The sequence below is a fragment of the Etheostoma cragini genome, chromosome 2 (assembly GCF_013103735.1).
Source record: "Etheostoma cragini isolate CJK2018 chromosome 2, CSU_Ecrag_1.0, whole genome shotgun sequence".
Classification (NCBI taxonomy): domain Eukaryota; kingdom Metazoa; phylum Chordata; class Actinopteri; order Perciformes; family Percidae; genus Etheostoma; species Etheostoma cragini.
Genome location: NC_048408.1, coordinates 27865115 through 27892109, shown reverse-complemented (window position 1 = coordinate 27892109; position 26995 = coordinate 27865115). Strand labels below are relative to the sequence as shown.

Here is a 26995-nt window from a genome sequence, read left to right as displayed (position 1 = left end):
ACATACACACACACACCAGCACCTTCTCAACCAATCACATCTCACACACAGTCATCTACACATTCACATTTGTTCCACGTTCTCAAAAAATATCTAAAAACTGAAATGTATGTTTTGAGCTAGAAAAACAACACATTCCTTCTTCGAATATAGCATAGGCCTATTATTTAATCATATTTCCATGTGAAGTTTTAATTTAATACTCTCAACTAAAAGGGCAGCTTATAACCGGAAGTACAATTTTCACAGTTGTAGTTTATTCTGAAATCTAAGTCAGGAAGTCTCATCATCTGATTCCGTGTAGCTTGACAATATTGGCAATGGGTGGGCAGAGCTGCGACTGTGACAAAAGTCAAATATATCCGAGTGACAGCGGCGTTTACATAGAAAAGAAGAGGAACATCTGTCTAATGGCCAAGCTGCTGTAGCCTCTTTAAAACAGGCGAAATACTGAAAAGTGATTATTAAATTATTCTGATAATCCCTCTCCAGTCCAAGTCTCCTACAGTCACGCAAATTAATGAGATGATTAATGAGGAACACCGATGAAAAGAAGAAGGAAGACGGAGAGGTGATGGAGGAACCAACACGAAATTAGACCAAAACAAATGAACCTGAGGTTTTTTGAATGAGGGGACCAAGAACACGGTTTTCACGCTTTATTGAATGTAAATAACTTATTTCTATCATGCAGAAGAAATGGATTCGTCGGAGGTTACCTGTTTTGATTCTCACTATCTTCATCATTCTCTACGTGGATTTTCAATTACGCACCAGCAGCCCCCCCAAACTCAGCGTGGCTCACCATCCGTCACTGTTTGTGCTTCTGCGCCCCATCCATCGGGCTCCATCATCGGCCACGGACGCACAGAACCCATCAAGCAACAGCATCAGCGGGGACAGAGGACACCCAGTCTCCGGAGTTGCACATGTCACCCAGCCGAAACTGAAGCTGGAGGACATCTTCGTCGCTGTGAAGACCACCGGCAGGTTCCACAAGACGCGTCTTGCGCTCCTGTTGGAGACGTGGATCTCCAGAACCAAGGCGCATGTGAGTGTCTGCTGTGCCCGTGCTTATTTAAGCTGATCTGAGAAGTCTTGCATTGAGACACTCAGCTGCTGCTGTCACCCAAAGCCACCTGCACCAAAGTTATTATCATATGTAGACCAACCTTCTCTGCTTAGTTGGATTTTTATATACCACATTTAAGAGAACAGACTGTTTTGGCTAAATGTTGAACCAGAGATCTTGGATGAAGATTTTGGGTGTTTGAAGTCATTATATCATACTTTTGTTGAATAAAAAAAAAATCTAAATATCTGAGCCATCACTTGGCCTAAAAGAAGTCATGTGCTGCTGAAGGCTTTAATTTCCTCATAAGGCCTTTATGAGGAAATGAAAGCGTTCACTTCCTTCCTGCTTTGAAACTGCAGGTCTGATGATTGACTTGGCTGATTAAAGTTAAGTTTAGTTAACGAGCGAAATAGTTGGTCTCTTATACTGCCAAGTGATGTAAAGCGTGTTAACAACATACATATTGAAACTTTCTGAATACCAATTTGCAAAAAAGCCCAACTTCAGCCAGTTTTCTTACTTACTGCCCATATCATTTACGGCATGCAGAGATGTAGATGGAATTTTCAAACTCAAAATATAACGCTCATCACTGTTTAAAGGAGAATTCTGGCCAATTTTTATGTTAATCTTGATCGCTATAGATATACAGTACTTTCAATTGAAAAACAACCCGACCTGAATCGCTGCAGGCAACCCTGAGTAGCTGCAGCTACGTTTACAAGCTTCCACTGAGCTAAAACGCCAGTTAACGGGGCAAGTTTTAGAGAGTCTTTGTGAATCTTAGCAGACACACAATGCAATTAATAGGTCTGTACAACATGAAGAGGGCCCTTTCGTGACAACAAGATGCATTTTTAAGTCAGACATTGTATAAATTCACTTACCCTGTCTCGAACTGGCCAGTGGGTGGATTAGGTGTTCAGCCAGGCTTTTGTGAAAATCAAAATGCAGCAGTTCAGTGTGTATTTGTAGCTCATCCATGTTGTGTGTGATCTGTTGGTGAGTAGGAGGCATGGTAGTGTCGATCTGTGCGTTGGTTCCCCTAGTCCGGCAGGCAGCCTTCGTCCCCGCCTTCCTCGCCTCCTGCAGCTGACCCGAACGCCCGGTGGTGTAGTGGGTGTCTGCCATGCCTTCGCGGCAAAAAAATGTAGTTTATTTCCTCCTCAGAAATAGGTAGGCTAATTGAGCACTGTAGTGGTTATGACCATATCAGTAACTATGTTACTCCATGGAAACGGCATAAATGATGTCTGTGGCCGGCACAGTGATAACGTAGCTGAAGGCTAGCTGTAGCCTCGCGCTGTCTCCTGGGAATTCAGTTCACACACAAGCTACAATCTGTAGCTTGTGTGTGAAGAGTGAAGAGCGGGTTTGTTTACAAGGGAAGAAGCTTGGAGTAACGTAACTAGGAGAATAAAGCACATATACAACACACGGAAGAACCTTTTGAGTTGGATGGTCGTCCTTACTTGTTCAAACCCGAGAATACAGATGAAGAACTCGCCTCACAGGAGTTAGAAAGACCCAGACAGAGAAGTGCAACAGGCAGATGAAGCAGCTGCTCCAAGCGCTAGCTACAGCTGGCAGTAACGTTATTACTATGCAAGCCACATACATCATTTATCCTGTTTCCATGAAGTTACATAGTTACTGATATAGTCATAACCATAACAGTGCTCAATTACCAATTTTTTGAGGAGGAAATGAACTCCAATTTGTTTCCGCAAAGGCACGGAGTACACTCACTGGGCGTTTGGGGGATTAGCTAGCAGCTAACAGATAGCAGCTAGCAGCTAACCGAGCATGCTACCCACCGCCAAGATCAAGACAGGGTAGGTGAACTAAAACAAAGTCTGAGTTGAAAACGGATCTTGTTGTCAGGTAGGGGCCCTGTCGCTGTTTTACAGACATATTCATTGCATTTTGTGGCTGTTAAGAGGCGAAAAGGCACTCTAAAACTTGCCCTGATAACTGCTACTCAGTGTTGCCTGCACAGATACAGGTTGGGGTTTTTCGCAATCGAAAGTACTTGCATATCTACAGCGATCACGATTAACATAAAAAAAATACCGGAATTCTTTTTTAAGGGTTTAGATTAGTTTAAAGGCTTCAGGGAAAGTGACATTAGGTATTGTATTTTTGTGTGAAAATCTGACATGAGTGAGCTTTGAGGCTCAGTCAGGAAGTAACAAATCAATAAGAAAGCCTTGTCTTTGGAGTATCTGCTATCAGTGTTATTCTGCCATCAGTGATATTCTGCCATCAGCCCAGTTTTAAAGGATTTACTAAAGATGATCTTAAGATTTGGAGCATGTGAGTTCTGGTATTGAGTGCTGTATACATCTTCAGGCGGCAGTGGCCCATTTTTCTCTCCATCTTCTTTTTCAGTTTAGTTGATTTAGTTTTTTTTGCTCTCTCTCTCTTTCACACACACACACACACACACACACACACACACACACACACACACACACACACACACACGCTTTGCGAGGAACATTTCTTTATGTCAGAGTGAAAGACTACTTTGTAACAAAGCTCTTTGTAAATGTCTTTCAAAGGAATTCACTTTTAACACGATTCAGTTTTGTGTTTCACGGAACAAAGTAATACAGACGAGAAGTGATCGAGAAAGCAAGCGTTCAACTCGGGCATGATTTTAAGAGTGAAAGAGGAACATAGAAATAGTGTATTCCTCTTTCTCACTAGTTGACAATACTTAACCCACACACAAACAAACATATGTGTGTGTAATATATTTTTGGGTATATAGCCTACCCATGAACACACAAAGATGCAAGTACAGACTCAGCAATACAAGAAAACACACACACACACACACAAACAGGAAGCTGTGTGCAGGCTGGTTGTCTGGACCGAGGGGAAGCAGCCGCTGTGTAGCAACTCGGTTAACAATACTGAAACGGAAGCTGGTCATAGAACAGGAAGTGGGGAGGCAGATTTCACACACACACACACACACACACACACACACACACACACACACGCACATACACACACTTTGTCACTTTACAAGGTGAAGAGTCATTTCCAACCAGCTCGGCAAATAGCTTCCTGCCTGAAAAAGGAGCATTGCAACAGAAACTGTCCTCTAACAATGACTTATTGCTTCTAATTGTTGCATACACTTGGGTTTTAATGGCTAAGTACGATCGTCTGATGAAAGGTGGTGTTGATAGACCTTCTTCCACAGCGCTACGGAAGAGGGTCTGACTAGTCCACACAGTTTTCTGGTATAGGAAAGAAACGTGCTCTGGTTTATTGTCATTTCTTTAAACCAATCACAATCATCGTGAGTGGCACTAAGCCCTGGATGTAGCAACAGTGCCTCTGCAAAATAGCCTCAGGAAGGAACTTGTTTTGGTGGAACTTGAAATAAATATCTTAGTTCAGTATCAACCTTGAGGACATTTTTATCAGCCACAAGCATATTGTAATTTCTCTGGCTGTTGGTATCCACTGTTATTTCTCAAGTGGCTGAGTTGTCCAGGGAAATGTTGTTAGATGTTAGTGTTGACAAGGTGCAGTGTTTGGCCTCAGAGTAGCAACAGTAATTTATTAAATGGGATGGCTCATCAAAAATAAAAAGGCTTGTGTTAACACATGTTAGTTTAACGTGTGAAGTGTTGGTAAGGGAGTTTAGAGTGCAGCCCTCAGTTATCAGTCTATGTAGTGTCACAAAATTGGGATTGGCATACTCCCAGGCCCCCCCTACCCACCAGGATCCTTGCAAGAGTAAAGACTTGGTTGGTTGTTTCTCGGCCAGAACGGAATGTGCATTGTTCATTTTAAATCTGAGGTTCGACTATCAGCCAAACTCTTCTTTCCAGGATTGTCCTTGCTTTACCTTTAGACTTTGTGTGCAGTATCTCCGTCACTGTAATGACAAGCCTCTGGGAAGTCACTGCTCTTGGCTGTTGCAGATAACTTCAATGTAAAACTGCAAATTGTCATTTTTACATTACTGTTTGTGGTGAACAGAGACGCAGGCAAGCTGTTTTTCCTTTGTCTTTTTATGCTATACTTCACTAATCACCCTCTGGCTCCAGCCACACACTTAACATGTAGACATAAAAGTAGTATCAGTTTTCTCATCTATAGAAGGAAAGCGAGTTGGCATAGTTCCCATTTCCCAAATATTTCTTTAAAGTTTTGTTCATTTATACATTATAATGTTGTAAAAATGAATAACTGAAGACATAAAATGTCGGGTCATTGGCTTAAATCCGCTAAGCAACTAGATAAATCTACATAAAACATAAAATACTACATAAAATCTACTAAATCTAAGTTCCCCTGAGATACCTTAATATGCCCCAGTTGAAAATAGTTAAGGACCAAATGCCAGAATTGAAAGCCACATTGCTATCACACCGCCAATGAATCTTGAAGTATTGATCAAGAAGCCTTATCCAGATGTATTGCAGTCATTTTGTGCTATGGGGCAGTACAAATCTTACTTAATGGCCCTTTAAAAGTGTAAAAAACAAGCTGAGATTTATGCATCTTCTTAAACTCTGTTTACGAGACACTCCATGCTGATGGTCTGCCATTTTTGTTCCTCAGCCTGGGTTGACTGATTTTAGTGCATGTAGTTTGGTTTGAGTTATGACCGGAGAGGAGGAAACGGCGATGGTGGCCCTTTTTTTAGGGTTTAACTGTGGCAGACTTTGATGGTGTCTTGGTAATAGTGGTGACGAGGATTGATCCGCGCACGTTTGTACTTCTTCTTCCTCTTTCTGCTATAGTGATGAGAGGGAGGAATGGACAACGGTAAAGTAGAAGAGTGTTAAGAATTGATGGAGGAATTGGTTGGTACAGTAAAACTGTGCTTCAATAGATGATGCAGCCTTTTTTTTAGAGTGCAGCAGAGAGGATATTATGGAGATGAATGACTTTAATATAGAAACATACACAGCAAGGAACACTGTGATGCAGTATGGTTGTTAAAGCTTACAGCTTTGCACAATCACAACACACATTCCTTTAAGAAACGGAAACAGAATATTTTGTCATCTAAACCTACTTTTAACCTGAAAACTAAAGTCAAATACAATAATTAACAATCAATGATTACCAGCCGCAAAAGCAATGCTGTTAATTTTTTTTTAGTTTAGTTTTTTTTTCTTTTGGTTTGTGTGTGTTTTTGTGACATCTGTTACATAGCCGGTGTACTTTGCCAGGTCTGTGGCTAGATTTTGTAACCGTGATAACGTCACAACCATGCAAGATTCAGGCACCACATTATTACATTATAGTGTGTACTTTGCACCAAAATGAAGGCAGCTTTCGAAAAATGTGTGTGGTCCAAGCCTTGGCTCCCCGACTTCATGCTCCCGGCCCGACAACTGTGCAAGATACAATCACAGAACTTCAGTTGTGTAGATGACATCAAAATGAAGGCCAAGTTCTAAAATGGATATGGAGCCCTTCCACACACACACTTAATGCCCTTGGCTGGATTTGGTGCAGTAACTTGTGTGATTCCAAGATAGTCTTTAGTGAAGCTTGTGGACTAAGTTTTATCTGTCCCCAGATGGACAGGAAGTCCCCACAATGTGAGTGTGTGAACAGGTAATTGTCCCCATAACAGGCCTACTCCCATACCTAAAAGTGTGGACTGGCCTCACTCTCAAGGTTTTAAACTCAAAACCTCACAAGGTAGGAGAACAAGAACATGCACATGCACATCTGGATTAAACAGTGGCTATGTCGCCCTCTATTGGATGGCTGCAATACTGTTACTCTCTCCAAAAGTCCTCTTTCTAAACTCAACTCTCTGACCAGTAAACGTTGATGAAATTAGCAATATTGCTGTCATCCATATAAAATAATAGGCCGCTTTCTATTTTATAAGTTACAACTGGATATTTACACACACGCACACACGCACGCACGCACACACGCACACGTTTATCATACATTCAGTGTCTCTCTGTACCGTGGGAACATTTTTTCACACCCTGATAGCTTCACACTCTATCTTCTCTGACTATCACCTCTTTTAATATCTGTCTTTTTAAAACACACACATGCACGCACGCATGCATGCACGCACCCACACACACACTCTCGCTTATGATATCACAAGTCACATCTCTTGCCTTCTCTATCATTTGCAATTCACTACATATAAATACAATGTTTTAACAACATATAAAATATTTTTTGCTGCATTTAATTTATTTTTGTCTTTCTAAAAACTGCTGTCCCCATTTTAAATGCACTATTAATGCTCTGAGTGAGTTTTCCCTCAGACTTTATGAACAGTTTTTCTTTCTGTTTGACCTTCCCTTCACACTATGCATGTGCTTCTTTAAACCCCAAAAAACATCATTTTGAAAACGCTCTGAATTGTTAATACACTAAATAAACACTACTAAAAACTAAAGGCTGCTAAAACATGGTCGGGTTAGACAACCTTCTGTCACCTCTAAGTTTTTTGGTTTACTTTGCTCCATTATTTTATTTTTTATTTTCTTGTTGTCTTCAATGTCTCATCTCAGTGAGTCTGATACAAATATGATAAATGCAGGAGTGTAGCACAGCGTTCCGGGCCCTGTAGAAAAGCATTTTCTAGGTCCCCCTCCCCGCATCCATAGCCATTCATTCTAGCATCTTTTTGGGGCCTCCTCACATGAGGGCCCTGGATACTCAGTCCCCTTTTTCACCCCAGTCCGACGCCCCTGGATACAGGGCCGTGTGTAGAAGTTACTTTGACAGAGCACATTTAAAATGCTTTAAAATGTACGTAACATTTTTTGTTTTATTGTATTTCAGCCAAAACTCCCAGGCACATTAACACATTTGCAGATGTTGAATAAAACATGAGTTATGGTTTGTATTTATCTTATCCAACAGGTGATTTGTCCTGCTCTGAGGTTATTTAGTGCCTGTCTGGCAAAGGAATTTGAACACACCGCACGGTTTAGCCTGAGGGTGTGCAGAGATGGATGAAGGGTTGCCAGTTTAAATCCCCTATTATAAGCCTCATCAGTCTCAGTGAATCATGCACCATAAATATTTGTGTCTTGTCTGTGGAGTGTCTGCTAAATGAAACTGGAGCAGGATTCTAGCTGGTTTGGAAATGTTGGTGAATTTGAAAGGAATCATGAAGGACTTTGCATTTGAGTAAAGGACCAGCCAAATAATATGATTTATCTTTCCAGGGAAGTTAGCACATATGATCCTATTTTCCCCTATTAATGATTTACTTACCTTTTCACTTTTTTCATAAAAGAAATCCTTAGAATTTGATTTTGTTAATAAATTAATATTTTCATGTGTGTTTCTTTGCAGACTCACTCAAGGTCCCTCACACTGTCCCTTGAGAGATGCCTTAAGACATTTGAATTGAACTTAATTGAATTCTGTTTAAAATATCAAAATAAGCGGTTTTATATTACATATTACAATATTACATTTTTCTACAATTTCTTCTTTGTATGGTAAATGTTTTTCATGACAAGTAATGGTATGTTAAGTTTATTTCTGGACTTGGAGAGACACCACCCCTTTCTAGTTTTTTATTTTGTTCACTTGAAATTAAATTAAAGCTTTTCCTTTAAAAAAAGAGTAAAATAAAATGTAATCTGCTGGTTGGGAGCTTCAATGGTCAAACACTTTTACAATTGTACACCACCAGAGGTCAGTGTAGAACTACAAATCTATCTATCTATCTATCTATCTATCTATCTATCTATCTATCTATCTATCTATCTATCTATCCATCTATCCATCGATCGATCTATCTATCTATCTATCTATCCATCTATCCATCTATCTATCTATCTATCTATCCATCTATCTATCTATCTATCTATCTGATTGACTGACTGTAAGAACAAAGTGTGTGGGCTGTAGGAGTATCAGGTGTTTATGAATGTGATTTGAGAATTATTGGACTCATATATCTGCCAAAAAACAAATTGACTGCCATATAGTGATTCCCGGAACACTTTGGATCCTAAGTGTGTGAGTGTGTGTGTGTGCGTGTGTGTTCTGCATTTGTGTGCAATAACATTTTTAGCTCACATTAGGGAACCTTGTTTCCGTCCCTTTGAAAATGCTTTAAAATGATATTGATCCTGTGTGTGTGTTTTTGTGTTTGTGTGTGTGTGTGTGTGTGTGTGGAGGGGGGGAGTGAAAGTGTGGAAGAAGAAGGACATGATAAAAGCTGGTGTATTTAAATCCCTTTATTTCTCGTTGTTTGTCTAGACTTTCATTTTCACAGACACGGAGGATGTGGACTTGCAGTTAGAAGGTAAGAAGCAATTTTGAATCTAATTTACACAAAGTGTCAAATTTAGATTTAGATCAATATGACAATGATTGACGACATGACGTGGACACATACTTACGTGTAATTTTAGCCTGGCGCTGTTTTCCGTGGTTAGGTCTTGTTCCGTAACTTGAAATTCAAAGCTTAACCCTCCGGTGGGTCAAATCTGACCTGTTTTCAAATTTTCTTTATCAGAAATTTGGGTGTCTTTGAACCAAATTGCCCCGAAACAGGGATGACTCCCTACAACACGGTTCAAGATGATAAAGGGTTATTTTTGGGGGGGGATTAGGGGTGTTTTTTTTCATTTTATAGCATTTGAAGAAAAGAAAAAAATATATTATTTCAAAACCTTATCATGACTAAACTTTACATCTGTGATTATACATTAGTCAAAATAATTCTTATTAACTCAGAAATTAGACATAATTTCACATGAATGAGGTTTGTTGACAATGGCTTCCAAGGATAAGTGTAAAAATATCCTTGGAAGTGGTGGTAGGGAAAAGAAAAGGGTTGAAAATGTCTAAAAGCGTAGAAATAAAATAACAAAAAAGCTTTCAAGTGGGAGGACAACAAGTGCGTGGTCGACAGGAAAACAACACATGGGTAAACATAAGAAAGCTCTCAGCCATGATTACATTGCTTATTTTGTTCTGACTTTCCCTCATTCTCTTTCTCTCCATAATCTATTCCTCCCATCTCTCCTCCACTCTCTCGCTCTCCATCTTTCTTTCCAAGTTCTGTGTCTTTGTCAGCAGATTGTATGAACTCTACTCCGATAATTTACAAATACCCTTTTTTACACTTACTGATTATAATGAGTTTATTAACTATATGCTTAGAACATGCACTATACAAAAGTACAGCCGCTCTCTCTGCCTCTCCGTCCAGGTTACAACATGGTGGTGACAGGCTGCCAGTCGGATCACAGTCAGCAGGCTCTGTCCTGCAAGATGTCTGCTGAGTATGACGGCTTCATGGCCTCAGACAAGAGGTGAGACAAATTAAGGTCTGTCTGTCTTCCTGCCTAAACTGGATTTGAAGATTGGATTAAGAAACGTGAATAATCACTGTGGGGAAATCGGGCCGTTACTGCATCAGGTGGTGAGAGGAGCAATCAAACAAGTTAATCATCTGGGGTTAGACAGATTCTTTACAGGCGTAATCTTTGTTTTTATCTTGCCAACGTCTTTGTTACACAGTATTTCCCAGAGGTCACTCGTTAATTCAAACAGTGTGGGCAATACAAAAGTGTGTTTATTAGGCTTTGTCTTACGTCCTCTTTCTCACTCTTTACAAACAGATGTTACTTGCACTAAATGCCAGACAGACAAAGTCAGCGACTAGCAATAAACATTGAGGCACATTTACCATGTCAGAGTTAGAAAGGAGAGTGACTATCAGACTTACCCCAAATTTCCACCGGATGTGTAATACCCGTCCGTCAACACCCACCAGGTCCAGATTTGTTGTGGAACCACTGTGGCCATGACTGACAGCTGAAGTCACTAGGACCCACGAGATCTCGCAAATTCATGTAGAATAGAACCCCAAAAACAACAACAGTTAGTTTCCACTCAAAGGAGTAGACGGGAAACAACCATATTGTGTTTGCAAGGCTTAGTCCAGTGAAATATGATCCGCCGTGAGCACGATTTGTTTTATTTAGAAAATTAACCCAATGTTTTATTTTGTTTCTGTGCTCGACTTCCCACTATCTGCCTTGTGCTGAATTCCTGTGGAGCTCTCAAAAATAGAAGCTTTGTGTATTTGCTCCGGAGCAGCAATCTGCAGTCACTGGAAATACACACATTGACATTAATGGAAACCTAATGACACTTCCGTGCCCTATGGAAATTAACCGTTACATTAGCCTCAATGCTAGTGTTTCTCTTTATCTGCTGATATGTAAAAAGGCTAGCCTGGGTAAGCCCCGCCCACTCTGCCGGCAATTTGATTTCGCCCTGCAGCTTGGTCTGGAAACCTTCACATTTATCTCTCCTTCTGTTGCTTCTACATCACCCGGATCGTTGTTCTGATTGGTTGAAGGACCAATTGCATACAGAGTTATTTGAACAATGCCGGTGGTCACGCCTCTTGTGTAGTAGCAAACACACAGCAGACTCCCCCAGACCAACGCTCAATCTCAAATCTATTGAACTTGGCTTGGTCTGGTGATGCTGCTGTTCACTAACAATTTTGCCAATATCAATTTATGGTGATGATATGTCACTGTTGTGTTGATAGCTTGTTTCTGCTACCCGAGTGGCTAAAAGAATCATTCATCGCACGTTAACTCAACTCATTTCAAAAGCAATAATAAGAAAAAAATATGACAGTAGAAGAAAAGTAGTATATGGAGAAGGTCACATTGTGTATTGTGTATTTATTTATTTTTTTACCTGGCTTTCACTCACGACACCGTTTTAGCCTGCCAGTGTACTGAACAATGTGTTGTTGATATTTGGTCATATATTTTTGATTTGTGGAAAATACGATGAGGCTCAACAGCTTGCGTTTGGTGTGTGAGTGAGGCTTTGACTACTGTCGTCATTAGCGTGGCAGAGAAAATGAAAGAGCGTTTCAGTTTGGTTCCAAGGCCTACTTTGTTATTTGGACTGAAAGGGAAGTGAGGCTGTTTGGTTTGGAAGGAAGCCTTTAGTGTTGTCGGGCAGCCATAAGGATGGCAAAGGAAACAAGCCAGTACTTCAGTTTGGTACCAAAAGCTTTGTCACTTGGACTCTGATTTTGCTGTAAAATTGTGTTTGGTTTGGATTGAGGCTTTGACATCATGTCCAGTCATTAAGAAGGCAGAAGAAAGCTTTATTACTCACAGAATACAGGGAAATTCATGTATGCAGATAACAGGAAATCCAGACAGACAAAAGAAGACAGAAGTGCCATTGTTTTCCTCTGTAATTCTTTCCTATACTTACCAATTCTTCCTGGAAGGATTTCTTTGAAATTTACTTTCAATTGGGACTAATTGCATATATCTATATGTAATATATATAACCATTAGTTATCTTGAATTCTATGTCCACCAGTGGGTGATGACACAGTAGCAACTTACATTGCAGTAATTGAAGAAGGCAATTGGACACAGTTGAACGTTCCAGAAATGGAAAGTATGTAGGGCTTGGCAATACATCAAATTAATTGAAATATATTTATTTTTTTATATAATGTGTAAAATGTATTCTATACATCATAAAAAATTGTTTCAGTCTAACAGCAACGTAAATGATTATTAAATTAGCTGTTGTGCGGGCACCCACGTAGCTCAATTGGTAGAGCGGGTGCCCACATATAGAGGTTCACTCCTCGACGCAGCCGGCCCGGGTACGAATCCAGCTTGCGGCCCTTTGCTGCATGTCACTCCCCCTCTCTCTCCCCTTTCATATCTTCAGCTGTTCTGTCAATTAAAGGCCTAAAATGCCCAAAAAATAATCTTAAAAACACTCTACTTAACACACTCTAATTAAAATTAGTTGTTGTGAGTCACGACAGCTCCAAGTGATTTGTCGTTATAAATGTTCATTTGTATTGCACATGACGTTGTAAAACATATGTTTTTTTCAATCATGTTTTACTCTTCTTGCATTTTGGAATCTAAAAAGTAAATTCCAAAATGTAGAAAGTTTGGAAAAAAATGATTTTATTTTTCGGCCAAGCCCATAGTGGTAGGGAAACCTTGTACTTTTAGTTTTGAGAAATTATTCTCTGTGGAAGACTTACATTTCTTCCTGTGAGCATATTCAATGTATGCACTCAAATAAGAAGACCCACCTCAGGCACAGTGATAAACCACAAACTTTAGTCCTCAAAGTTAAACAGTCCTAATGTGGATCAGTAGTTCAGGCAATTTTCAAGTTTCCGGAGTTGGATTCATTCAATGCAAAAAGGAAGAAAATTGTTATTGAACTATCTGATCTGCTCGCTGCAGACATCAACAGTAAGAATGGAGAGGAGAACAGAAACTCAGACAAACCAGTTTACATATTTTACCTGCATCTTTGTTCTCCCCAGGTGGTTTTGCCATGTGGATGATGATAATTACGTGCTCCCGGAGGCCCTCCTCTCCCTGCTCTCAGCCTTTCCCCAGGACGGCGACATCTACGTGGGCAAACCGAGTCTGGACAAGCCCATCACTGCACATGAACTGCTGGAGGGCAATGCAACGGTACCGTACCACAGTGTTCAGATTCAGCGTAACCCACAGGGTGGGAGTAACGCGTTACAAAAGTAACGCATTACACTGATGGATTGCTTTTTGCTGTAATGCTGTAACACAACCCTGGCTAAAATTGGGCAGAGCTATGCTGAGTACATGCTAAGATCATCACTTCATGACATCAAATGGACACATCTTATCTCATAGTAAACAGAAACACTTTAAACGGTTTTATACTCCAGTGATTCCAGGATTGTTCAGGTGCCGCCAAAAATTCTGCCGAATGTCCCTCATTTCGGCCAGATGTCCGTTACCTTCCGCTTTCTTTGTGTTCGACTTTTAACCTCAAACATCTGCAGGGTAAATCCAGACAGCTAGCTAGACTCTGTCCAATCAGAGTTTTCTGTTGCACGACTAAAACAACTTTTGAACGTACACATGTTCCACCAAATCCCAATCCCCGAAAAAAGAAGCAGTGCAAAAAAAAAACAAAAAAAACAGATGCAAACAAAAAAACGCTGCATCCAGATTACACAACGGAAGTTCTCCAGGCCTCTAGAAAGAGCTTTGACTTTTTGTTAAAGTCGGGTATGGCTGCAGCCTGAAGACCTCCCGTCTCATGCCTCACATCCATAGTCTGTATATTAAATCAATATTATTATTACACAGTCTATGCTCCCGTCTCAAGCCCTCCCGGCTGGTGCTGTCCGCAAGCTTTGAAATATTTCCCAATAAAAGCTTGCTTCTGGTCCGCTATGTCTTCGTGCTTTGGTGTTTTGGAGTGTGATTGCCTTTAAGAGTAATGCAATCATGCTAATAAATACAATAACGTTTTCAGCAGATGGCTTACAAACAACACAATGGAGTTAGCAGTTTTGTATTTATATGTGTGTGTGTGTGTGTGTGTGTGTGTATGTGTGTGCCCATTCCCGCGATATCTACAAAGCTGTAGCTCAAATTAGCTGGCTTACAGGGAGAGATTGATTATCACTTATTTGGTAACCGTTGTTGTATAATCCCAAAATTATACATGAGGAGGCCTACACTTCAGTGATTCGCCTTTCCGATCCCAAAATGAAACCCTGTCACGTAATATGGCTTAAACAAACGTCAACGTTAAACACCAATGCGGTTTTATGATGTTTTATTACCACAAGCTTACAGACATGTCTCTGCTGATTGGGTGTCACCTGTGACCTGAGCCCAGACACACCCACCAAACATGAGAAAACAAATTTCAAATGTAGCCCTAATATTACTACAGTCTATGATCTCAAAGTAGATGCACACCGTTCCGAGATTGAACGTGTACCGACTCTCTCTCTCTCTCTCTCTCTCTCTCTCACTCTCCCTCTCTCCCTCTCCCTATCTCTCTCTCTCTCTCTCTCACTCTCCCTCTCTCCCTCTCCCTCTCTCTCTCTCTCTCTCTCTCTCTCACACATGTTTTTCTCCTATCTCGGAATGCCGTGTGGACTAGTCAGACCCTCCTTGCTGGGGAGGAAGGTCTGGCAAAGTGAGACTACTTGAAGCCTGACAAGATGGATTTTCATGTGAAATGTGATAATGTGATTCTCAAAGTTGTGATATCGTGAGAATCCAGAGGTTGTGCGAGGTTCGACAAAATTGGGGGAAAAGTTGCCAAAAAGTGAGTGCTTTTGTCCGTACCCTCTTCAACACAACTTGCAAACCATGTCATTCTAGAGACTTAAATAAGCCTAGAGACAATGCCCAGGGGAAGGGTGGTAATAACCAGAAGGTGTTTTTCATGAACCCATCAGTTAGCTGTGGTCACAGGACCTATAGGAGACCAGGTATTGCAAATCATTTACCTCTATGTTTCCCCAGAGCTTATTCCCCAGGATTGTAAAAAAGGCCTCTGAAACAGCATTTGCACCACAGCACACTAAAACTCTTCTGAAACCTATGCTGAATGGAATTTATGGGGGCCGATAACTCTGCAAGGCAGGGGGGCCCCTCTGAGACACATTACTTTCTTTAAGGTATCTCCACTAATTTATGTTTTCATACTGTCCCGTCTCCCGAGATTCTTTACCATCATGAATTTCTACCTTCTTCTTTCTTTTCACTTTTTGATTTCTCATTTTTTCCCATCCCACCAAGACAGACCTGCTGCGTTATCCACTCAGTGATTCTCATGAATCCTTTTGTTGCTACTTTATTTTCTAGCCTTGGCTTATTTGTTTCTTTGCATTCTTCCTTCCTGGCTTCTTTCTTGGTTTCCTTCCTGCTTTTTGCTCATTTACTTCTTGGCTGTTTTCTGATGTTTTACTGTAAAAATAAATGAACTCTCAAACCCCTTCCAAGGTCCTTCCCTGCAGCCTTTGGACAGGTTACAGTACCTGCTGCCACTCTTAGACACACATCCAACCATTTTAATGTTCCAACTCTTCAGCCCCTTCTTCTTCAAATACAAGATATGACCAATACCCAACATTATCCATCATCACATTTAAAAAAATAACTTAGTAGTTCAAAGGTCAGAGGGCATTTTAAATGGACATTTTGAGATGTTAAATCTTAACCTCGACCCTGTTGGCTAGTTTACAGTCCACATTTCCGGAAGCACTGTTGGACATTTGTCAGTTGTTGCTCTTGAAAAACGTAAACATTTCTCTCTTTTGTTTATGTCCCTTTGTTTTCTTTTCTACCTGTCTATCCATCCATTGTTCCTTCCTTTTTTCTGTCCTCTCTTTAGATGCTCTGTGGCTCCACCGATGAAACTCATGAACTGTAAAACAAAGTTGAGTTCCCCTTTTACATACTTACACTTTCTACTTTCACTCTTATCAGTGCTGCCAGGATATAGGGGAGAATGGATGGATGGATGGATGGATGGATGGATGGATGGATGGAAGTAGCTCCGTGTCTTTTGTTCACATGGGGAGGGACCCAAGTGGATCAATGAGTGCAAAGTGTCTCGTTTGAGATATTGATTGGTGGCATGCATGCACGCACACACACACACACACTCACACATACACACTAGATAGGTAGACTGTCAAAACTGCAGGAGGTCGATGATGTTTTGTTTTTGGAATACTTATGTACTTATTTACAGGTGTGTTTGTCACTGAGTTCCCATGCTTTACAGTAGAATTGATGCTCCTATTGAGTTAAAGTGCATCCTGGTTCTAGCAAGCTCTTGAATAGCATTCTCCTCGCTCTTTTCAATCTATCTCACTCATTTCTGGGAATTACTCTCTCCATCTCCTTGTGTCACATTCTCCTCTCTGATTGCACCCATTCACAGTGGAAAAATAGATCTTTATTTGTATTTGCTTCTGTAGTAACTATGTCTCTCTCTCTCTCTCCCTTCCCACTGCTTCCTTCCTATTTTTCCTCATCTCCATCCTTATGTCGTGGTTGAATGGGTGATGGAGAAAACCGAAATCAAATGTCTAGCTCCCTCTCTGTCTCTTCCTCTCAGTCTTTTACATCTCGCTGACTGTCTTTTTTGATTGTCCTGACACTACTGTGAAGTTGGAGAGGTGGATGGGAGAAGGAGAAGGCAAAGAAAGGAAATGAAGGGAATAAATGGAAATGGTAGGAAAGGAATGAACTTTAGAATAAAAACCCCAAAAAGGAAGGAATTCAAAGAGAGAGACAAATGGTAGGAAAAGAAAGAGAGGAAAGACAGGCAGGGAAGGAAATTAAAGGAAAGGAATGGCCTTTCACACAAAAAACGAGAAGATAAAGATTCACAGGAAGGAAAAGGCTCAGAAAGAAATCAAAAGGAAGAGGACGAATGGGAAGAGAGACACAAACAACAAGGCAGGAAATGGTGAAAGGCAAAGAAAAAGATTGGAATGGAAATGAAAGAAGAAAAGAACAGAAATGAAGAAAGGTAAGCAAAGGAAAAAACAGCCCATCCTCATCCAGAAAATGACCATGTGGGTCGTTTACGCAAGCAGCTCACAACTGCCGACTTTTACGTTTCTTGTTAGGGGGCGATCTCTCGTGGCTGTAGTAATTATCGCGACCATGCTGGATGGGTCAAACATATTAAAGAAACTTCCGCACGCTGTCTAACTTTCAAAAAATATTAAAAGTTTAACAGTAGCCAATGTTTCGTTACTAGACCAATCTTCAGGCAAATGGTCTTAAATCCTGAGAAGCCCTCTTTTATAGTTTTTTTGTGCACCAATCAACAACTTCCACATTAATACATACAACTACAGGCATTAATACATAACATTAATTCACGTATCTTTACTACAGATAGAACTAAACATTAAATACAGCTCCCTCTATAGTAACCATTATAATAAACATATATCATGCCAGAGCAATCCACAGTTGATGGATGTGGATTTTGGTAAAATGAATGCACATAAAAAAGGATATAGAGAATATATAGACAGACAAGTTTCCAAACCTGCTGGTACCCTATCCATCAATACATTAATGGTAAAGTAAGGAAATTTGTGTTTGGTCGATTATTTCTCTGTAGTGACAATACTTTATGGCAATCAATCTTACATTGTTGGAAAGCCTGTTTCCCTTTCAAATGGGGCCACATTTGTAAGGCACATGCATTTGTGGGGATGAGCAGCAGAGCGGAGTATGTGGGTTGCACCCATGAAAAAATGCCAAATTGTCTCTGTCAATGCCAAACAGCTTATCTTTGCTGTTGCTATTGACTCTTGTTTTGAGCTTCTGGTACCCCCAAGTACTGACAATCAGGTGCCTGATTCTGCAACCAGTGGCAATCCCATATCTCCACAGTCTGGGACCAAACTCTATCCTCCAAGATGACAACGCTCACACCCTCAGGGCGGGGTTTATCAGAGACTACCTACAGAACGTGGTAGTGGAGAGGATGGAATGGCCTGCCAGCGGGCCTGAACTCAACCCCACTGAACACTTGTGGGATCAGCTTGGGCGTGCAGTTTGGGCCAGAGTGACCAACACAACCACGTTGGCTGACTTTCGACAAATGCTGGTTGAAGAATGGGATGCCATGACCAGGCTGGTGACCAGCATGACGAAGAGGTGCCAGGCTGTTGTGGCTGTGTAAGGATCTTCCACACGCTACTGAGGCGCTTGTTTGTGAAATTAAGAAATTGTTAAATTGCCAATGTGTCTTGTTTCTTCAAACTTCAATCATCCAATCCACCAAACACCAAATGAGTCAATGGCAGAATAAGCTGTTTGGCATTGGAAGAGAAGATTTGGCACATACTCAGCGCTGCTGCTCATCCCACAAATGCATGTTCCTTACAAATGTGGTCCCATTTCAAAGGGAACTTAACAGGCTTTCCTACAATATTAGGTCTATTGCCTAAAAGCATTGGTAACACAGAGAAATAATTTATCAAATACAAAGGTCCTTACTTTTTGTGCTGAGGTAAATAAATGTAATCAAGAGAGAGTTTTTTGCAGATAAGCAAATGTTTATTGTACTTAAGCATAACAAAATGTACAGTATTACTTCAGGTGACGATGGCTGGCGGTGGGAGATGGGGGGGGTTGCCCACTTTGCCTGAGATGACAGCTGACAGCAGCAGGGAGAGAAACAGATTTAAAGCAGGGTTGTGACGCTGTGATTGGCCCATCAAATTCCTGGACAGTTCAGTTGATGAACAGGAAGGTGAGTCCATTTAGGAAGAGAGCAATGATTAAGGGTTAGGTCTTCCTGAAAGAATTTACGCTGAGCTAAACTAGAGGAACAAATATATAATAACAATAAACACAACAATAGTCCACACTTCATTCTTTATATTACTTTTGTGTTAAATTACACTTAAATGTATATGGAAACAGACATAGTCAACATCATAAATATCTGCAGCTACGCTGAAAGATGACGTAGTATTTAGGGCGACCACGGTAGCGAGTAGTATAAAAGGCCAAAATTCCGTGTAAGGAGGTTCGTTGGGGGGTGGACGGGTCAGACAACACAGGGGACTTTCACCCCAGAGGACGGGGTTTGGGTCCCGCTTGTCATTTTTACTAAACCCACCTGTCCCGTTCTTCTTTTCCTAAAACCAACTGTCCCGTTCTTTTCACTTCATCACAAAAATATACTTTTTTTAAGCCCATACACAATCTTTTACTTAAAGGTCCAATGGCATCACAATTTCACTCTGAGGTTTTTTAACATTAATATGAGTTCCCCCAGCCTGCCTATGGTCCCCCAGTGGCTAGATATGGTAATAGGTGTAAACCAAGCCCTGGGTATCTGCCTTTGAGAAAATGAAAGCTCAGATGGGCCAATCTGGAATTTTGCACCTTATGAGGTCACAAGGGGCAAGGTTAGAATTTGGCCCAATCATGAGAGAGAGATATCATGGCTTTCAAATGAGCAAAGTGGCAGTTGGTGAACGCCAGACCCCTAGCCTTCACCTTGCTCCCCCACTTCCTCCTCATAAGCTACAGATTTCAAAATTGCAAAGACCAAGGAAAGCTCATTGTGGGACTGGCTCTAGTGGCTGTAATTCTGCACCCAGGCTGAACTTTGGGAAAGAGACTTCAGATACAGTATTAGGGGACCACTAAGGTCTGTATAAAAGAGACTTCAGACATGGTATTAGGGACCACTAAGGTCTATATAAAAGCGTCCAAAAAGCACCATGTCATGGGAGCCTTTACCTAACGGCATCACCCTGCCAAGCGTGTTTAGACATGTTGCTAAAGGAGACTTTTAGCGTCAATAACAACGCCAAGGCACCTGACCAAGCGTCTGTACTATACGTTATGGGCGTGAGAATGTGTTGACACAGCTGCCTCACAGTTGTAGATATACAAAGCATTTTTCTGTATTGGATGGGTAAAAAAAACAACACAGCACTTTCAGTCAGAAGAATGGGGTGTGTGTTACCAAAAATCAAATGTCATTTTAAAACATACCAAAGTTTTACAAACGTTAGCATGTGAAGCAGTAAAGTCTGCGATGTCACGTTGCAGCCTCCTTTTAGTAGTTTTATGGGACATATTTAAAGCCGACCATTTTTTCCCCTATTATTTAAGCTATTTTTGTTGCCTATACTTAAACTGCACCCTTCTCGTTAAATAGGAACGTTCCCATTACTACGGTAACAACAGCCATATGTCTTGTTTTGGGAGTCTATGATGTTTAGGTATGAGGATGTGTTGGAATAAAGGAAAAGAAAAGTTTAAAGGAAAGGATAATTAAGAACAAAGTAGAAAAAGTTGAAAGAAAAGACTTTTTTGAAGGAAACTATTTTAACAGAATAAGGAGAAATGAAAGGGAAGGAAATGAAGTCAGAAGATGTACGGGAGAGCAAAAGGAAAAGAAAGTAAAGAAAGCACACAGTCTAGTAATTTGTGCCCTCCTCTAAACGCTTAATCTGGTTGCCGCGTCTTAAAACACCTAAACAGTTTTACTACAGATGATAAAATAAGCTTCTGAAATTGCAGAGAGTTAGCAGATAAAGACATGCATATCCGGTGGTTTGGAACAGTACAAACAATCAATACAAGCTGGAAGGGAAACCAGATTAGAGAGGCAAAGAAAAGAATTACACTTTATTATTTTAGGGTCAGTGAGAAAAGCACTCTTCTGTATTTCTTAGCTATTACAGGCATACTTCGGGTATCAGTGCGAAAGAGCTCTAGTTTGTCAAATATTTCTAATCTTCCTTCGTGTATTTTTTTCAATATTTTTGTGCACACAGATTTTGTTCATTTTGCGTGCTTAGGATTGGTGTCTTTATTCCCAAATAAAGTAGTTACTCATATTTGTAGTATAGTTTGAAGATTTATATTGCTTGGCATTCTATGGAGTGAAAATGAAGAATTTTCCTATACTGGGAAACATGTTTCCTGTGCATGTGACCATACAACTTTGAAATTGAAATGTGTATGTGACTGTGGATTATTTATTATTTAGTTACTCTGTGTGTGTGTGTGTGTGTGTGTGTGTGTGTGTGTGAGGTAACAAGACTTATAAGCCGATAAAGCAGGTACAAAGCTTTTATCAAGCATAGGAAGTATAGAAAAAAGCTCTACACTTGAATGTCAGGCTTTGTGCCTCACACACACACGCACACACACACACACACACACACACACACACACACACACACACACACACTAAGAACTGTCATCCCATTTGCATTATGTAATTTACACCTTAATGGCATTACAGTATTCAGTCTTTGAGAGCAGTACAGGCCCTGAGTCCAAAGGTTTAAGGCTGTCTTGGTGTAGGAGAAGTGCTTCAGGGATTAAAATGAAATTTGAGCCAAGAGGACCTCGTCTCAGCAGCAATAATGTTTTCATTGTTTGTAAGCTGTTTGCTTATATTTGACTGGCCAACATATGGTGTTTTTGCGTTACATGGTACCTGCTTGACTTTCCTCAACTCGAAAGGAAACTTCCGTTGCAGATTTAGGCGAGCGTGGTTGGTCGTCACAGCGACGGCACAGGAAACTGTTTCTTGATGCTTGGCTGCAATATTTGGAGTTTTGCGTCAGGCGTGATTGCTTTCTATTTCTCCCCATTTACTCATTCAGTCGTTGAAACTAGGGATGGAAGTTATGTGTGAAAACAACAATGTATATTTCTGTTTCTGTGACTGTGGCTACATAATAATGCATCTGAAAATATGTGTGTGTGTGTGTGTGTGTGTGTGTGTGTGTGTGTGTGTGTGTGTCACTCAGAGGGAAGTGCGGTTCTGGTTCGCTACAGGAGGCGCAGGATTCTGTCTGAGCCGGCAGCTGGCGGAGAAGATGGCTCCATGGGCCAGGTATTTAGAAACTGATGCTCTCTGCACGTGTGTGTGTACATTGTCTCTATTTGGACCAGATGTACGGATCAGTCAAAATCAAGAGTCTACACTATTAAAGAAAAACAAGTGTATGCATTTTCTTCATTTGATAGATTTAGATTCTATCATTTCCCTCAAGCCAGTTTTTTCAGAAATTATTTTAGTGATCATTTTAATGTGTTTTCTCTTATTAGTCCATTAAATGCATGACTAATTTACTTCAAGATGACAATGGAAATAAAATGGAATGCCCTCCTTTGTATTTATGCTTGTCAAAGTTAGGGTTATTTGGTAATGATGTTGAGACTTCTTTTTGTTTTAGACGTGAGCGCCTTTAAGAGACTAAAAAACACAGCAGACATGCAATGCGTAATGTGTTTTGAACCCTTTTGCAGGTTTTCTGTTGTCAAAGTCACAGTTTCCTGCAAACACTTTAACCCAACTGCATTACCGAGCATATCTTTGACCAAAATAAAGTAAAGCATGACTAAAGTAACTTTCAGGTCTCTGCAAGTTTGTATTTATCCTGCTCTCAAAGAGCTGAGACTAATGGCCGCCCAGGGCCAGAAGGTAGGGAATCAATCTAAGAATTTACGGTGGTCTTTGGAAAAGGTCAGCAGTAAAGTACATGCAATATAATTAATGGGCCAAAACATGCAAGATCTGCAACAACTTCCTTTTAGGTTTAAAGTTAGGCAGTTTAAGAGTTTTTTATTTTATTTTATCGCTTTTATTTAGGAAAATGTCTGCTGCCCCCATAACCAGAAAAATCAGTGGTGAAAGAAGTTTCTGAAATATGGCTTATCTTGTTCTCCCCTGGCTGTAGATAGGTGGGCAAATGCAATTTTTGTCTCAGTACATGCATTGTTTTAGTCCTTTGGCTTCCACCCAATAATAAGTCAATATCTGCCTAGGTAATCGTCTAGTCTGCATTGCTGTTTGGCCACAAGAAGCAATTAGGTTGTTTTATTTGTTGCCTCACTTTTACTCACAACATGCTAACTGGCAACATTCCCTATGCTAAGCTAACTAGTGGCGGCAATGCCTTTGTTGCACCAAACTAAAACAATGCATGCACTGAGACAAAAAATGTGTTGGCTGACCGATCTACAGCTAGATCTACAGCTAGGGGAGACCGTGATAAGCCCTATTTCAACAAACGATGGCGTATTCCTTTAAATAAAAGTATGTAAGTATCATCCGGAAAATGTACTACAAAGTTAAAGTATAAAATGCAAAAAAATCCTTACATTTTATAAACTGTAAACAACCTAAACAGTTCTGTGTTTAACCCTCTTGTTGTCCTCGGGTCTAATTTGACCCATTTTCAAAAAGTTTCTATATCAGAAAATTTGGTTTTCTTTCAACCAAAAGTAACGTGGATGGCTCCATATGGCTCCATGTGAAATATATGATCAGTTCCCAACACAGAGGCCTTTATTTGATAGGACAGCTTGGACATGAAAGGGGAGAGAGAGGGGGAATGACATGCAGCAAAGGGCCGCAGGTCGGATTTTAACCTGTAGCCGCTGCGGCGTGCACAGGGCCTCTGTACATGGGGCACACGCTCTACCAGGTGAGCTACTGAGTACTTAGTTAGATGCCACTTCTGAGAAAAATCATATGTGAAGGCACCATATGTGAAAATACAAAAAAAATGTGTTTAGTTATCCATATTTTGTGAAACTTCATCAATTTATATTTGTGTGGGCGTTTGTATGTGTGTACTCTAGTGGCTCAAGGTTCGAGCAGACTTCGGCTACCATCCGTCTCCCTGACGACTGTACGGTGGGCTTCATCGTGGAGAAGAGGCTGGGCATCTCCATGGTCCACTGTCCTTTATTCCACTCCCACCTGGAAAACCTGCTGCTCATCAGCCACAGAAGCATTCCACACCAGGTACACCCCCCCCCCCCAACACACACACACACACACACACACACACACAATACTTCTAACAGCTGTGTGTGTGTTTTTTCTTCACTGCAGGTGACTCTGAGCTATGGGATGTTTGAGAACAAGATGAACAGCATTGAGGTAAAAGGACGCTTCTCTAAGGAGGAAGACCCATCCAGGTTTGTCTGTCACTTTATAAACCAATGACTCAGTATATATAAGCAACACATACTGTATTCCCACAGAGATTTACAAAAATTATTTTGTAACATCATTTTCCTCATACTGTCTGTCTGAATATACCTATTCACCCTCTGCCTGAAACGCTCCGTTTTAGTGCCTGTCTCTTTAAGCCCCCACCTCCCGAAAAAGCCCAGTCTGTTCTGATTGGTCAGCATTGTCATGTCATCCTCATCTGCGCTCGGGACATCATCATTCCAGCCGGGGAATGACTGTAATGACACTCTAATGGCACTTTCTACATATATATTGTACAGTTGTGACATCACAACTGAAAAAAAAAACGTTTAAAAAAACTGGCCCATGACAACTCGTTTAAAGACACAGTTTCAATTGCATTGCTGTTGAACTGTGCTATACAGATAAAGTTGCCTTGCCTTATATCCACTGTGTGCATTTCTGATGATTGACCGCTTTGATGCTTTTACAGTATTTATATTAAAGCACCTCGACTTGCTTTATAATAAAAAAAGATATGGACGTCTTATTCCTTATTTGATTTTTTTTACATGAGCCCTTTAAAACTCCAAAAATCAAATGTAAAGCACAAGTGCTATTATTAATTAATATTTAAGGCTGATTTCCCTGTGCATTACATCAATACTTCATCATCATGGCAAGATGCTTGTTAACTACAAGCTACTTTGCTTTTAGAAATCCCCAGCACTCTGTTTTGCTGGTGAGAGGATCCGACCTGGAGACGTGACACCCCTGTTGCTCCAGTTCATCATGTTCTCAGTACCAGTCAGAGATAAAAGCAATTTGATGTAACACAACAGATGTGTTTGTCTTTCCCAGTCCTCGCCTCCGCAAGCTGTAAGAACACATCACCACAAGCACTCCGCAGTGAGCTCTTTCTTTTTGTTTCCTTTCACGGGTGTCACACAGAGTTACACTTAACATCACTGCAGAGCGAGGGCGGGTCAAATGTTTGACTGCCAGTACAAAAATAAGTTGGCTGGGTTTCTAAACAGAACTTTTTCTTCATATCTTATAATATTTTTTTTGAAGTATCAGTGTTGTCATCAAGACAACCTTAACCCAAGACCAAGTCATTACCAAGACCAGAGTGTATTCTGCATTTACTTTCTCTGGAGTGTAAAGGGGGCAGGGAGAGGGGGGGTTTATGGTAACAACATTTTAAATTAGATATGCGTCAAGTTATTGGTTGCATTTGTAAGTTTGAACCCATATGCCTAAATCAAACAATGGCGGCAGGCAACTTAAATATATCCCTGCAGTTGTGGTCTTGACCAATTTTGAAATAAAATCCTGAGTCCTCCTTATCCAAGGCCGAGTAAAAATGCGGTTGATTCCGAGACAAACCTTCAAACATTTGTCTTAAGGCCAAATTTGAAAAAGGAGCTTTTTGCCTGGAGTGTCTCCCCTTAAAGATTCTCTGTGTAAATGTTATAGTTCTATTTCAAAATCTGCATTAGCCTTCACAAACTTGTCCTTTTTATGAATATTTACCACCACCATTCAAGTATTCCTATTGGCTTGAACTGGGGTCAGAAGCGTAACTATCGGTGCTCACGGTAAGCGGTGCTCACGTGCCCGGACCAATCAGAGGCCCGAGTGACTGGAAGACATGATTGACAGCCGGGGCCACCTATTGCATTTTCATTCCTCGCGACAATCCCAGCAGTCCCAGGTGCAATCTGAGAGCCACTGACCAAGCGGGAGTGAGAACGGATCAAATTCATTTTCTTGTTTCAGAGAACGTTCTCTTGATACATCCATGGACTAGACGCGTGTGTGACTCGAACATCTCACATTTACCAACAAAACTTACAGCCAAAGTTCGTCCCGCCAACCTGAATACATGTCAGGTTGGCCAAAATGAAGGCCACCAGCCCCTTCAACGGACGCAACACGGAACACACCTAAGGGACTCGAGTCACCGCCCTCGGCCGATTATCGGGTCGGTGTGTCAGGGCCAACGGCGCCTCTGCAAAATAGTCTCGGGATGGAACTTGTATTTGGTGCAACGTGTACATTCGAAAGTAGTTTTAGTCATGCGACAGACTACTCTTACATTACACACTCACATTACTAAGAACATAGAACAGAGAATGTGAAGATGATAGATTATAATTACAGTAAATATTCAATAATCAAATCATTTTGTAAAATTATGGCACATGCGTGACGTGCGGGTGTGCAACAGCATGAGTGGATGACACTGGTTTGTGTTCTTAACACTGAGTGAGTTAAGCAACTACAGCACAATGAAATATATACAGTATACACATAAGCAGCCTACCTTGTATACAGTACATGGGAGTAGGTATTAAAAACATATGCAAACAAATATATGAACAATTAAACGGCATACAACATCAACAGTGATGAAGCTTTTAAAATCAAATGTGCTATTAATCACCTTTGTCCTCTACAGGTTTAGGACTGTCCACTGCATGCTGTATCCTTTCACCAGCTGGTGTCCTTGAACACTTTATGGGAAAACAACACCTTCCAAACACACATGGGATAAGACTGGTAATCCTGCTGGATCAAGTACTTTTCCTGGGTATTGTCTAAATGCAG

General features: G+C 40.7%; 1 protein-coding gene across 1 annotated transcript; it reads left to right on the top strand.

Moving 5' to 3' along the window:
* Positions 1-321: 321 nt before the first annotated feature.
* Positions 322-26995, top strand: mfng (MFNG O-fucosylpeptide 3-beta-N-acetylglucosaminyltransferase). Its single transcript, XM_034898549.1, has 8 exons — positions 322-1051; positions 9317-9362; positions 10275-10377; positions 13413-13566; positions 22203-22288; positions 24043-24208; positions 24299-24384; positions 26847-26995. The coding sequence occupies exons 1-8, from the start codon at positions 689-691 to the stop codon at positions 26896-26898; spliced, it is 1056 nt and encodes a 351-aa protein (XP_034754440.1). The 5' UTR covers positions 322-688; the 3' UTR covers positions 26899-26995.

What these genes read in the sequence shown, in the direction of transcription:
- mfng (XM_034898549.1), top strand. Translation starts at nt 689, where the DNA reads ATGCAGAAGAAATGGATTCGTCGGAGGTTACCTGTTTTGATTCTCACT. An exon ending in TCTCCAGAACCAAGGCGCAT is followed by an intron (nt 1,052 to 9,316) that starts GTGAGTGTCTGC and finishes TTGTTTGTCTAG; the next exon opens with ACTTTCATTTTCACAGACAC. An exon ending in ACAGAAGCATTCCACACCAG is followed by an intron (nt 24,209 to 24,298) that starts GTACACCCCCCC and finishes TCTTCACTGCAG; the next exon opens with GTGACTCTGAGCTATGGGAT.